A 16052-nucleotide genomic window follows, 5' to 3' on the forward strand; every position below is an offset into this window, starting at 1 on the left:
GAGCAAATATTAATTACAGATTTGTGTGTATTTAGCAGTGAACAGTAAAAACAGAAAAGAATTTCTGGAAATTCAGTTCAATTTCGAAATGTCCTCCGCAATGAATAATCGAAAGCTTAAAAATGCATATAGGTTCCTTGCGCACCTGTTTTCTTAACAGATTTGTAGTTCGCTTTCGGTAATAATAGCTCGAGACAGAGGTGACACAGCGGGCAAATTGGGCGCGTTCAACTTGTCTAGTGGTGATAAGCTGGCCACATACGTGCCGATTTTAGCGATTGGCTATGAATATTTCCGTCGGTTTCTCCAATACGCGCAGGTGCTGCCTGTGCTTTAGTCCAGTCACGACCCGTTGGCCTTTACCTACAGTTCTCGCAGGCAATGCTTCGTCGCCATTGACGTGAAGGGGCTGTCACAACAAATTTTAGCTCCTATAGGTATAGTGAAGCTGTGTACAGCTGAACACGCCGAAAAACTTATTCAAATGCATGGCGAAGTACCTAGTTTGCTGAGATTGACATATGAACATTACGAGCACAATGATGAAAACAACAGCACGTACAAAGAGATTGTTAAAACATTTCCAAATCTATTTGAACAATGGACCAAAATGAAATAAAATCAGTAGTATAATATCTCAAGAAAAGGTTTAGAAGATAATTCTTCATTGATGTGTACGTATTGTAAGTAGTAGATTTTTAATTACTGATGGAATTTATAATTTGTCCTTGCATGTAAAAGGAAATATGTCTTTTGCACTATTTTTTGTTGTTTTTAAATTTTATCAGTAATTTGCAGCTCTGAAGATGACGGTATTCAATAGACAGGAATTATGAATAAAAATTCCTTGAGTCACAATTTTATCGTGTTTTATTAAATTACGACATAGATTTCGTACCCAGCGGGGCTATCTTCAGATGAAAATCATCTGATACAAAATTTAAATTTGCTCTTGAGTGAGATGAAATGCTTTCTCCTGTTATGAGAATGTAGGACTAAAATAACTATGGCTGGTGAAATCTGTTTCTCAATTTAACAAAGACATAGGCCTTTCGATTTTGTGAAGGTATATTTTCAACTGTTCTATTTGATTTACACAGAGGAAACAGGCAGATATAGCGAAACCCGTTCACAAGAACACATGAGATGCTTTCAGACTCAAATATTTCGAAAAATCAGTTATTGCAAATCATATGCTGCAAACCGAAAGTGGGATCAACAATTTTGTAATATTGCACAATGAAACTTCTGCTAAAATCATAAATCTCAAAGAACAATTGGAAATATACCTCCACAAAATCAAAAAGCCTCCACTTACACATTGTCATAAACTTCATCTTTTATCACATCACGTTAAAATGGATCTGTTCAGCGTTTTTAAACAGTTGTAAGCAAATGTGTGCATTGAGTGACGTGATACGCTACTACGTGTGCTGATTTCAAAAGTTTAAACATATTCTTCCTTGTCTGTTCGGTTAGTTTTCCACTGTCTTCTCCTATGTTTCTCATATATTTCCGCACTCGATTCACAAAATGCCTAAACAGACATCTAACATTCTCGTAACAGGAAACTGCATTTCACTTCACTAAGGAGCAAATATAAATTATGTATAAAACGATTTGATTCTGATGATGGGCCCACAGAAGCAGAAATGCATCGTGTAGTGTAATAAAACAGGAAAACATGAGACTGGACGCATTTTTACGCAAAATTTATGTGGTTTCGTTTTACTCAAATAAAACATCATCTGTGGTCAGCAATGAAACATAGTTATAATTTGCATTACTTCTTAGTTCAAAAATCAATTTGTTGAAAACCACGTTGATTTTACTTGCGGTATTTTGTGTCCTATTTTCGCTCATAAAAAAGAACGTCATCTGTTTGCAAGTGTTTGATGTGTAGCCTCGCCTGGCACTGTTGTTTGTCGGCTAAGCCCACAGTACTTTACAGAACTTGGCACTTGTTTATATGAAACGGAAGGTTATATTTATTGTTTTATTATACGTCAAGTTCCGTAGGACCAAATTGAGGAGCAATCTCGAAGGTTATGGAGCGTGTCATTACATGAAATTACAACATAGAGGTAATGAAAGACATAAATAAAATGTTTATGTATCTGAAAGAAGTCAAGCTATAAGTTTAAGCAGACGCAGTCAACAAGACAATAAAAATCAACTTAATTTTTCAAGGAACTCCTCGACAGAATAGAAGGAGCGACCCATGAGGAAACTCTTCAATTTCGATTTGAAAGCGCGTGGATTACTGTTAAGATTATTACATGCTAGTGGTAGCTTATTGAAAGTGGATGCAGTAGCATACTGTAGACCTTTCTGCACAAGAGTTAAAGAAGTGCTATAAAAATGCAGGTTTGATTTCTGTCGACTATTAACTGCTTATTCATGGGAATAAGCTAATATTATTAACAAGAAATGACAGTATGGAATATATATATTGAGAGGCCAATGTCAATATACCCAGACTCGTAAACAGGGGTCGACAAGAAGTTCGTGAACTTACACCAATTATTGGCCGAACCGCCCGTTTCTGAGCCAAAATTATTCTTCTAGAACGGGAAGAGTTACCCCAAAATATAATATCATAAGACGTAAGCTAATGAAAATAAGCCTAGTTGCCTAATTCTCGCGTCGAACGAGCACTCACTTCCGATACCATTCGAATAGTAAAAATGGCAGTATGAAGACTTTGAACAAAATCCTGAATGTGGGCTTTCCACGATAGCATACTATCTATCTGAACACCTAGAAATTTGAGTGTTCAGTTTCACTAATCATACGCCCATTCTGTGAAATTAAGACGTCAGGAAGGTAGGAATAACAATTACATCTAAGAAAGGCAACTAATCAGCGTTGTACAATATAGAAGACCAAATAAGTACAGAACATGTATCACAGTTCCTCTCGAAAAGGAACCAAATTAATCCTACTACTTATCAGATGCTATGCTAGTAAGCAATAAAAAACACAAAATCAAGTGACCCTGTGCAGATTCGTTTCCACAACATAGTAGTTTCAGGTGAGAAATCAAAAATATGGAACATATTTGTAGGAATAAAAAAAATACCGAATGGAATTTTCTAAAGAAATAAAATAAGACCCTCTGAAGATGACTCGTATCGAAACATCTTTGAGTGAACAGAAAAGAAATACATCGCTTTTTATAGAGAGCATGATTTTAAACGTATTTGGCAATGAGAACGAAAGATGGATCGTCAAATGCATGATTATTTTGTACAGATGTCTTAGATTAAGACACCTGTCCACTTTTTAGTGACTTAAACTCATTTTCTGTTCCTCTATATATTATATGACATTTTGACCTTCGTATGACTGAAAAGTAAGCCGATATAATGATTCTACGGTTTGAGACAGTTTCCATAATTCAGGTCTTTGGACTACGGTCCTCCATCTTCCGCTCCAGTGGCAGCTTGGTTGCAAGTGACAAAATGTACAATTTTGACCCTATTCTTAATTCAGACTGAAAACCCTGTGCAGTTATAGTCACATTGGTTGGAAAATTATAGATTGACATTCACTGAGCTCTTCTTGCTCTCCGTAAGGTGGCTTTGACATTGTTTTACTTTTAATCGTTAACAAATTTTTACTTCGTTTGTATCTGTGATTTAACCCTCATTCACCTTGTATCACTTTTCTAAAACTTCTGTATAAACACGGAGGATCTTTTCAGGCGCTAAAAATCTTGTTCTGCACATGTGTATTAAATATGTGTTGTAAGATGGTTTCAGATGAAGATATCTTCTTCAGTATTAGAAATTTTCACGTTAACAGCACAATTTTCGTGACAGTGAAAAGTGAATGACGACGACTTGACTTTGATGAATTTTATGAAATAGCATTCCAAAACTTCTGTCTGACATACCTCCGTGAATCTGTCAATGGGAGAATGAGTCAACAATTACATCGCAGAAGACTAAAAAGGTTCATGCATAGGATGTGCTATCTAGCAGAATACTGAATTATTGTACTGCATATGTTAGCTATATTTCTCATTTTCTCTTTAGGAATTGTCACTTTCCTAAAGTACCCAGTACTAAAAACACTTTATAAAAAAGGAGAAATTGATAATTTAAACAATTTTAAAACTACACTCCTGGAAATGAAAAAAAGAACACATTGACACCGGTGTGTCAGACGCACCATACTTGCTCCGGACACTGCGAGAGGGCTGTACAAGCAATGATCACACGCACGGCACAGCGGACACACCAGGAACCGCGGTGTTGGCCGTCGAATGGCGCTAGCTGCGCAGCATTTGTGCACCGCCGCCGTCAGTGTCAGCCAGTTTGCCGTGGCATACGGAGCTCCATCGCAGTCTTTGACACTGGTAGCATGCCGCGACAGCGTGGACGTGAACCGTATGTGCAGTTGACGGACTTTGAGCGAGGGCGTATAGTGGGCATGCGGGAGGCCGGGTGGACGTACCGCCGAATTGCTCAACACGTGGGGCGTGAGGTCTCCACAGTACATCGATGTTGTCGCCAGTGGTCGGCGGAAGGTGCACGTGCCCGTCGACCTGGGACCGGACCGCAGCGACGCACGGATGCACGCCAAGACCGTAGGATCCTACGCAGTGCCGTAGGGGACCGCACCGCCACTTCCCAGCAAATTAGGGACACTGTTGTTCCTGGGGTATCGGCGAGGACCATTCGCAACCGTCTCCATGAAGCTGGGCTACGGTCCCGCACACCGTTAGGCCGTCTTCCGCTCACGACCCAACATCGTGCAGCCCGCCTCCAGTGGTGTCGCGACAGGCGTGAATGGAGGGACGAATGGAGACGTGTCGTCTTCAGCGATGAGAGTCGCTTCTGCCTTCGTGCCAATGATGGTCGTATGCGTGTTTGGCGCCGTGCAGGTGAGCGCCACAATCAGGACTGCATACGACCGAGGCACACAGGGCCAACACCCGGCATCATGGTGTGGGGAGCGATCTCCTACACTGGCCGTACACCACTGGTGATCGTCGAGGGGACACCGAATAATGCACGGTACATCCAAACCGTCATCGAACCCATCGTTCTACCATTCCTAGACCAGCAAGGGAACTTGCTGTTCCAACAGGACAATGCACGTCCGCATGTATCCCGTGCCACCCAACGTGCTCTAGAAGGTGTAAGTCAACTACCCTGGCCAGCAAGATCTCCGGATCTGTCCCCCATTGAGCATGTTTGGGACTGGATGAAGCGTCGTCTCACGCGGTCTGCACGTCCAGCACGAACGCTGGTCCAACTGAGGCGCCAGGTGGAAATGGCATGGCAAGCCGTTCCACAGGACTACATCCAGCATCTCTACGATCGTCTCCATGGGAGAATAGTAGCCTACATTGCTGCGAAAGGTGGATATACACTGTACTAGTGCCGACATTGTGCATGCTCTGTTGCCTGTGTCTATGTGCCTGTGGTTCTGTCAGTGTGATCATGTGATGTATCTGACCCCAGGAATGTGTCAATAAAGTTTCCCCTTCCTGGGACAATGAATTCACGGTGTTCTTATTTCAATTTCCAGGAGTGTATTTCTGCGCCAGCGGCGTTTGCTAACGTTTTTCAAAAGGCTGTACAAATAAGCGTAATTTATCATTACAGTTGTCTGTCAAACGGACAGTTTGGTTTCAGAAGAGACTCAACAGCTCAAAACGCTACATTCTCCTTTATCTGTGAGAAGTTGAACGAAGTCGACAAGAAGTTGCGTACGTTAGGCATCTTCTTTTTGATTTAACTAAGCCATTTCATTGTGTGGATCACAAAATGTTACCGCAGAGTTGGAGCATTATGGAATAATCGTAAAAGGAGTACCTCACAATTGTTTCCTCTCAATCATGCGCCACAGATGACAAAAGGTCCATCTCCGGAGTTATGAGAACAGCTATGAGGTGGCGTCTGATTGGAACATAGTTCAGTGGATGTCGCCTGAAGTAACTGTGCTGGGAGTGCTGCGTTTTTTGTACATAGAAATGTTATGACTTCTAATCACAACAGGATTCAGCTTATACTGATTATGATACATATTTCAACTAAAATTGACATTTTAATCACCCTGAATTGGCGTATGACTGTTAAGTCTAAACAATTAAAATGCCTAGGTTTATAAATACATAGTAACTGTTATGGAAGCCCATGTTGTGCGTCAAGTTCTAAAAGTGATTGCTTGTATATTTACCGTTAGAACAACATCTGAGGTAAGAGATCGCGCAACAAGAAAATTAGTTTATTTTCCTTATTTTCATTCGATTATGTCAAACGGTATAATAACACGTGTAGCTGTTCCCATTTTTTCGCTCGAAAACGCGCAGCTAGAGCAAAATTCGTGTACCTGTTTTCTACTTCTAGTCAGGAGTATGGCAACTCTGACAGTGGTCGCTAAATATGTACATTATTTTATGAGATTTGCTATTGACGATGTCACTTTCTCCCACGATTTAGCTGCTTTCAATTACTTAACATTAGGCAGAAATCTAATCTGCATTTGGATCACACCTCCTTCATTCTTGTACAGACAGGTGAGCAATATTCTGCAGCAACCATTTTCAATAGCCTAACACAAAAATTAAAAATATTAGCAACAATTCAAGCTCAATCAATGATAAATGAAGAATTTTCTCACGGATCACTTCTTCTACTGAGCCAGGGAGCTTCTGGAAAAATTAAGGTACTACCTGTGGTACAAAATTGTTCATGGCAATATACTCGTTGTTGACTATTATGTGGGAAACCTCTGGGGACTGGGTAGATTATTTACACAACAAGCAGAAATATTCAGATTTACTAATGATATTTATATATTTCTCAGTTACACACACATTTTTCGCTCCATATTTCCCTCGTTTATATCCTTCAGATTTTTAGCTTCATGTTACAAGTGTTGCTTGTTTTGAGATTTCCAAGTCATGTTTTCCCATTTATCTTAGTTGCCGTGGTACTAGTAATTAAGCAAATCCTTTTAGTATTCAGAACACTATCAGTCGTGGTAGATTGCTCTGCAGTTATTATTGGATTGTTTTAGGCGTGTTCTGAATAATGTTCCCCCACCAGGAATCGAATAAGCTAATGCCGAAAGCGCACCACCGAATAAGCGTGCGTTAGCGAACTCAGATGGAGACCGACGTGTTGAGTCTGACTTCCAGTTCCTGGCGTGACGCCTGCTCGGCTATTTCCTTATCGGACTTTCGTGTACAGTACATTGCTAGCTAATATTTGTTCTAATGAACACTTCGTGGACATGCACCTGATGTATGGACTGGCAATGCGTCTACAGCCATACATCTGTTTCTTGAAACATTTACTAATAGATATTTACCGAACAATAAGATTTTTTAAAGAATACCTCAACATCTTGAAGAGCCAGTGTCTTTTGAGAAAATTTCATTTCACTGTAGGAGACCAAACTGTGTTAGAACACCTGATTCAGAGGATGGGGTACTTCATCATTTTGGGGACAATAATGGAAGCAGTACCAAAGAAATAGCAGAAAATGAGAACAACAGTCGTGTGACTAGTATGGAAAGCCTCCCTTATCCATATCATTGTAAGAAAGTGGAAGGTCGTATTGAAATAGGTAATCAGTCCAGAAAAGGTTATCGTACTTGGTTACTGGGGATATGTGCTCAAGATTAGTTACATAATAAGTTGGGTCTATTCAAAGATTTACCAAACAGAAGACAAGTTTGAAAAGAAATCAAACTTTTATAACCAAGCTGGAAAACTAAAAAGCCAAAAACAAAGCAAACATGAAACAACAGGGAAAGGGTCCCTATTAATGAAATACAAATAATTGACCGTATGTATATATTTACGTTTCTGATTCTTTTTGCATCCTCTATCCATTCCCAAGAGATTTCGCAAATATTACTTAACACGCTGGACACTCGCCACTTGTCTGCACAGGGATCACCTGCATTTTATTTTGTTCATGTTAATTTCAGCTGCTGACTGGTTCCTCAATGATGGAGATATTCCCCTCCGTTTGGTCCTATGGACCTCGACGTATGATACAAAAATAAGTAAAATGACTTACCAAGAGGTTTCAGCCGGTTACTCGAGTATCCGTTTAATCTGAGGCCGAGAAACACACTAAGATAAACTATATTTTACTTACATCTAGTTGTTACTTTATAGACAAATAACAAGTTAAAATAAAATTCTTTCGGCATTAACTCCTGAGGTATACATAATACAGCGTAAAATCATAAATAACCCAATACCCCCAACTGATGATCTAAAACTCTTTGTCTGTTAATGGCATATTACATTATGAAGGTAAAAAGAATAAGTCGACTACAATCTCATAGGCTGATTGCTTACATGTCGCCTATGTACCCGAACAGCAGGCTCATAGCCACTCCGATATTTTGTGCGTAGAACAGGACATCCTTTGCTGGCTGCTGGTTGTCGCAGACCCAGTTCATCTGCGAAGGAACCGTCAGCGAGAACCACGTTTCGTCATAGTCCCAGCCGTGCTGACACTTGATTGGTTCAGCACTGCTCCAGTTCACGGCATCGCTCTGGTTGTACATCAGGCACTTGCTGAACGAATTGCCTGCCCTGCGTGAAATCAGATATGTGTGAATCAAGGAACGTGAAAGGCTCTTGAATGACAACACTGCAATCACAGCGAAAATAGATGAAATGAAATGCTAGTGAATGAGAACTGAGGCATAAAATTTCTAAATAAATATTTTTTTCTGAATCAGGCAAATTCCTAATACGAACTATCGGCTAGCTGACAAATTCCACGTAAAAAGTGAATCGCTGAATTAATGCAAACTGTTACATAATGTCAGCCATAGAAAACGTATAACCATCATCATTTCGTGCGTCAGGTTCGATTGCGTATTGATTTACTAGGCATTGCTGTATTGGAGTTGGTATGCCGTTTCCTTCATCCGACCGAGGAGATGATTTAACCCAGCCATGTACAGGGGACCGATAGGTAAACTTGTGTAATGAACCACAAAAGTACTTATCATTTTTTCCATTAGTGTACATTGTCAGAGTTGAAAGACGTGACTGGGGATCAGCTATAATGAACTGTAAACTCTTTTTTCATTTTGTGATAGATGTTGTTTGTCCTAAGTCTCCGTCAGTCAGGAGTGGTATATAATGCATCAATCTAGTAGGATATGAACTGGCCTCATGTTTATTCACTTTCTGTAAGGTCAGATGTTGCTTCAAACAGTGATGTAAAGCTACTTGTCGTTTTCATTTTACGGAGAGCGAAGTTTCTCAACGACTGATAGAGCAATGAGGCACTGTGCACTTCTTGCTAGGGCGCTATGACGAGCACTTGTTTACGACAAAGCCGGCCGGGTTGGCAGAGCCATTCTAGGCGCTACAGTCTGGAACCACGCAACCGCTACGGTCGCAGGTTCGAATCCTGCCTCGGGCATGGATACGTGTGATGTCCTTAGGTTAGTTAGGTTTAAGTAGTTCTAAGTTCTAGGGGACTGATGACCTCAGAAGTTAAGTCCCATAGTGCTCAGAGCCATTTGAACCTTTTTTTTTTTTTTTTACTGCAGAATGTTGTTTGGGTTAATATACAATGTCACCTGAACTGTAATTAACATATCTTCCTCGAGGAGAGAAACTTTAAAATTTGCTTTTGAAAGCATAGGTTACTCTCCTCGCTGTTCTGATATGGGTGTTATATGATGCCAGCTGTTTTGTCAGCTTTTAATTGTTCGAAGTGCCGCTTGCAAAGACCAGGCAAATGTATACCTTAAAAGAGACAGTTTACGATGTCAGAGAAAAGGATGGATTCAAAACGACCGTTGTGGAAATTTCAATGGCAATCGAATAGCTAAAGCCGAATTCCAAGAGCATGTTCCCTCTTAATGTGATTGTTTGCGGGCATAGGGCGTATTTTGTATGTGGAAACTAACTCCCGGCATGCTCCGTATGCAATTCAGCATAGCACCTGAGGGAAAATAGAGGCTATCGACACCTTGTACGGTTGCCTATTGAAAATAGTTAATTAGGAGCAACAGGATATGCAACTGTTGACTCAGTCCACATTTGATAAATCAGAGGATGGACGTGGGAGAAATGTGAATGAAGATGTTACAAAAACTATCACCTTAGAACCAGGGAGCAGAAGGGATGGTGATATTCCCGATCACTGATAGCACACATGAAGAGGTACATCAGAATGCGAAATTTGAAAAGCATGAAGAAATTGCAGCAAGCGTTCATGAAAGCAAAGAAAATTCAGAAAGCTTAAAACTAGCTATTCTCAAAATGCAGAAAACAAATACGACGACGGCGGATGTAATCAACATACTGCATAATGCCGTGGAAGATGGATGCAATAAGAAAATCTCTTCTACATTGCCACAGTCTTCATACTCTTTATTTCAAACGTGCGAAACAACAGTACCTCGTTAAAAACAGGCAGGCTAGGAACAGAAAAAGCTGAGAAACGAAAAGCAAACCTCTGCATCGAATATCCAAAAGCATTAAAGGAAGACGATGATGATATCGTACATTTTTTTCTGTTGAATGTCAAAACATGTGCGTTGCGACAAGCGGCTGCCTAGAAAAACATTGCATCCTTTGGAAATGGAAATTTAGACTCTGCTTAACAAATCAATTCAAATATAAACGTCCGTACAGTTTTTCCTGTCGTATCTCGGATATCGGGAACTCATTAAAGTGCAAGGTATAGGAGAAGCTCTTAAATGCTCATAGTTTCGATGTAGCGTTCCTGCTGGAAGTAGTATGTCAAGACAGTTCCCATATGACAGCCCAAAACCTCTATAACAACATGCGACAAGAACGGATGCTGTTGTGTCACCTTAACAAAGAGGTACCTCAAAGCGACTTTCATCAATTAATAAATGATAACAGTACTCTAGTTAAAGTGTACCCCCCTTGCAAATGCCAGCCGGTGTGGCCGAGCGGTTCTAGGCGCTTCAGTCTGGAATCGCGCGACCACTATGGTCGCAGGTTCGAATCCTGCCTCGGGCATGGATGTGTGTGATGTCCTTAGGTTAGTTAGGTTTAAGTAGTTCTAAGTTATAAGGGACTGATGACCTCAGATGTTAAGTCCCATAGTTCTCAGAGCCATTTGAACCCATGCAATTAAACAATAGTTCCGCAGGTATTCCTCCAGGACACAGTCACTTCGCGGCGCCAGTTGCTGGTGAGTCACTGTCATCTGATCCCAGAAGGATCACACTTGGTAGCCGAGCAACAAAAGTGAGACATAAAACTTTTGTTAGGTGACTGTCTACGGCTCTCATATTATAAAAAGTATATTTGTGTCAGCACCTGTACAACCGTGTAGTCATTCTCTACCTGTTGCAGTTACTATAAGTATCTTAAAAGGAGAGGAACAGTGTATGATAATGTATCAAAACTACATTTTTGTCAAATATGAGCCATTCTAGTGTAGATCTTACTTAACTGCCAGAAGGGTCTCTCTAAACACAGTCGATGTAAACATTTTGTGCCTTACGACCATTGCTGTACTGTGACAATTGTTTATATTCTACAGCTGGTTGGGCCATATTTGAGGAAAATATGTTTTTGATCAATCGATGTACACTGTTTTCTCCTATACAGATAGTTGCAATAAATGAAACTGTCAGAGAATAACCATACAACTGTATAGTTGATCGAATAAGTATACTTTTTCAAATAATAATAATAATAGTAATAATAGTAACAGTAGGAGTAGAATAGACCTTACGTGGACAACCAAAATTTCAGCTTGGCCCGCTGAGGTCAGTAAGGAGTAGCAGTGCCCGGTCGATGTGAAGCACAAACCTCATAACAAGTATTTATCAAACCTCCGTATAGAAGAACAAGTTGATGAAATGAAAATAAGAAATAAATAAAGAACTGAACGTGGAATAAAAACGTATAATACCGTAGAATAGTAATGCGAAGATTTATTGATGCGACAGCAGGTTTTCGAGAAACATCGTTTGTGATGGATACAGTAAAGCATGTACAATGAAATTAGATGATGTCATTATTCCTTTATTAGACAGCTAGACTTCTAACATGGTCAGCTGATTTCTGCTTCTGTGGCTATAGCAGATCGAAAAAATTTCTTAAAAAATGCATGTGAAGTCCAAATCTTGTGGCCATCTATACTGAAATTATTGAGCTCCCCACTTATATTGAGAAATTAATTTACTACCAAGCACTCATTTCCGTATTACATAACACAAACAGATATTGGCCTGAATGAGTCCTTATAGTGACTGTGGTCAGAGTAGTTGCATATTATGCTTCAAAACTATCATTCCGACGTAAAAACATTTTTTTTAATATGGGAGAAAATCCTACATATTTCGGTATTACCTTGCTTATTATCTGTGATTAAATATTCGACCAAATTATGTCTCTATCTCTTATAAGAATTTGTTTCAAGCATTAATTGCTAGTAGTCGTTTTTCGCTGATACCGGTATGTTTCATACATCCAGACATTTTTGAAGCCCAATAACAAGTGGCGTCCGAGGGTTATACAATGAGCAGAAGTGAGCTTTAAACTACAAGCAGGTATCTATAGATATATCAAATGTATTCGTAGTTTAGAATATGGACGGCCATCAGCTCTGTAATGGAATGACAACATTGAAAATCTGTGACGACGCAGGAATCTAACTCCGATTCCCGCTTACCGCGTTACTGTTAGGCTATCCGCGTGACTCACGGCCAGACCCACACTTCCATATGTCATCAACCATGTGTCTATAACTTGCGCTCATACATTTCTTACATGTATTCCCGTAAAGGGGAGACATTTTAGTTGACAGTCACTTACCCAGCATTCACGGATAAATAAGTACGATGCAAATATCATACATATCTATAGACATCGGAGCAGCAACAACAAGCTAATACGTATATTGAAATTATAAGCTTTGTATCGCAAATCACCATTATCAGTACATCTACCTCTACATGTATATCGTAAGAGATGGAAAAGAGCCACCGTGGTACAACAACCGAGTTAGAAAACTGCTACGCAAGCAAAGTGAACTTCACAGGAAACAAAAACATAGCCAAAGCTTTGCAGAAAAACAAAAATTACGCGAAGCGAAATGTAGTGTGAGGAAGGCTATACGAGAGGCATTAAATGAATTCGAAAGTAAAGCTCTGTGTACTGACTTGACAGAAAATCCTAAGAAATTTTGGTCTCATGCCAAAGCAGTAGGTGCATCAAAACAAAATGTCCAGACACTCTGTGACCAATATGGTACTGAAACAGAGGATGACAGACTAAAGGCCGAAATACTAAATGTCTTTTTCCAAAGGTTACACAGACGAAGGCTGCACTGTAGTTCCTTCTCTAGAGTGTCGCACAGATGACAAAATGGTAGATATCGAAATATACGACAGAGGGATAGAGAATCAATTAAAATCGCTCAAAAGAGGAAAGGCCGCTGGACCTGATGGGATACCAGTTAGATTTTACACAGAGTACGCGAAGGAACTTGCTCCCCTTCTTGCAGCGGTGTACCGTAGGTCTCTAGAAGAGCGTAGCGTTCCAAAAGATTGGAAAACGGCACAGGTCATCTCCGATTTCAAGAAGGGACGTCAAACAGATGTGCAGAACTATAGACCTATATTTCTAACGTCGATCAGTTGTAGAATTTTGGAACATGTATTATGTTCGAGTATAATGACTTTTCTAGAGACTAGAAATCTACTCTGTAGGAATCAGCATGGCTTTCGAAACAGACGATCTTGTGAAACCCAGCTTGCACTATTCGTCCACGAGACTCAGAGGGCCATAGACACGGGTTCCTAGGTAAATGCCATGTTTCTCGACTTCCGCAAGGCGTTCGATACAGTTCCCCACAGTCGTTTAATGTAAAAAGTAAGAGCATATGGACTATCAGACCAATTGAGTGATTGGATTGAAGAGTTCCTCGATGACAGAACTCAGCATGTCGTTCTCTTTCCGAAGAAAGAGTGATTTCAGGTGTGCCGCAGGGGAGTGTCGTAGGACCGTTGCTATTCACAATATATACTAATGACCTCGTGGATAACATCAGAAGTTCACTGAGACTTTTTGAGGATGATGCAGCAGTATATATAGAGGTTGTAACAATGGAAATTTGTACTGAAATGCAGGAGGATCTGCAACGAATTGACGCGTGGTGCAGGGAATGGCAATTGAATCTCTATGTAGACAAGTGTAATGTACTGCGAATACATAGAAAGAAAGATCCTATATCATTTAGCTGCAATACAGCAGGTCAGCAACTGTAAGCAGTTAATTCCATAAATTATCTGGGAGTAGGTATTAGGAGTGATCTAAAATGGAATGACCATATAAAATTAATCGTCGGTAAAGCAGATGCCACACTGAGATGAACTGGAAGAATCCTAAGGAAATTCAGTCCGAAACCAAAGAGAGTAGGTTACAGTACACATGTTCGCCCACTGCTTGAATACTGCTCACCGGTGTGGGATCCGTACCAGATAGTGTTGATAGAAAAGATAGAGAAGATCCAACGAAGAGCAGCGCGCTTTCTTACAGAATCATTTAGCAATCGCGAAAGCTTTACGGTGATGATAAACTCCAGTGGAAGACTCTGCAAGAGAGATGCTTTTGTTGAAGATTCGAGAATGTACCTCCACCGAGAAGTCAAGCAGCATATTGCTCTCTCCTACGTATATCTCGCGAAGAGACCATGAGGATAAAATCAGAGAGTTTAGAGTACACAGAAGCATACCGACATTCTTTCTTTCCACGAACAATATGAGACTGGAATAGAAGGGAGAACCGATAGAGGTACTCAAGGTACACTCCGCCACACACCGTCAGGTGGCTTACGGATTGTAGACATAGATGTAGATGTAGATATATCCCACAAGGCAATGTCTGTGTAACGCGGAGGGTACTTCTGGCCAACATTAATTTTCCTTCGACAACATTCCTCAAGTACAAGTTTTAATTTTTTTTTATACAGCACAATGTCTGTACGTCTTTTCTAGGTATTTGTGAAACACCACTACAGCTACAGGAAACGAATGCTTTAGTTCACATTATTTGTTACGTTCGTTAAATATATCCAGGTGGTCTGCATTAGAATGTAACTGGGCGTATATTAGTAATAATATTTATATTTACAAGATACGAACTTTTAAGAAAGCGTTACACTGCCATATCAACAACCGTCTACGTCTTAGCTTTCGTGCACATTACAGAAGGTTCAGAAGCATGTGGCTTTATGCCAAGCCTCATGATACAATAGTAACGAATGCATATTCCAATTCAACACAATTCCATAGAGTGAAACTGAAGTGTGCCAGCTACATATCAAAATTGTTCACAACCAAACATATATGAAGGCATACTCAAAGAAATTGAAATGTACTGATGTCTTCAAATGCTGGTTAAACTCACTGAGACTGCCCTTTGCCGCATTAGCATTTTTATTGTAGCCGTTTAGAGACTGGTACAACCGGTTTCGTACCATGCGAGTATATCCCCAGGAGTATTTATGGTCTCATGTCCCATGTGATCTAAACGGCTTAATGGGTGTTCAAACGTGCATTGAGGAGCACTGTTGACGCAGAGCATGATAAAGTTAATTGTCACTGATAGCGTACGTGCGTAGAGCGCCAGACGTCCAAGTGGTAACGTGAAACCGTTTGGTCTGTTGAGTAATTTAACACTGAGATTAAATCAGAGAATGAAACTGTGCTTCCCGTTCCCAAGTACGTAGCGAAAAGTGACCTGGGCTCAATGTAAAAACGACGGCTATACATTTCGTCACGTGATGGATCTGACCCTCCTAGAAATTTCTGAGTGCTAGAACCGTTTTACATCTCTACCGTAGACTGTCGAATTCTTGATGTAAGGCGGCCTTTATTGCATCATGTGTTACACTACACTAGTGGGTCACTTCCCACAGGAGAAATCATCAAATGCTTGCAGTACCAATATAAACCGAGTAAAAAGTTGAACAACTTCTTTGACATCGTTAAAACTTTGCGTATTATAATTACTGTTACACATTTTGGTGTTATTTTGGTATATGTTTGTCGTATTTAGAAG

The 16052-nt window shown here is 40.2% G+C and overlaps 1 protein-coding gene across 2 annotated transcripts in view; it reads right to left on the reverse strand.

The window, feature by feature from the left end:
- LOC126251811 (solute carrier family 22 member 7-like) overlaps positions 1-16052 on the reverse strand; it is a 144724-nt gene that overhangs the window by 97107 nt on the left and 31565 nt on the right. The window contains exon 3 of one of the 2 annotated variants that reach the window (XM_049952455.1): positions 8334-8573. The exons of the other annotated variant lie outside the window; for it this stretch is intronic. Coding sequence (XP_049808412.1) covers positions 8334-8573 — 240 coding nt within the window. The remainder of the gene's footprint in view (positions 1-8333; positions 8574-16052) is intronic. 2 annotated transcript variants of the gene reach the window in all.

Source organism: Schistocerca nitens, chromosome 4 (assembly GCF_023898315.1).
Source record: "Schistocerca nitens isolate TAMUIC-IGC-003100 chromosome 4, iqSchNite1.1, whole genome shotgun sequence".
NCBI lineage: Eukaryota > Metazoa > Arthropoda > Insecta > Orthoptera > Acrididae > Schistocerca > Schistocerca nitens.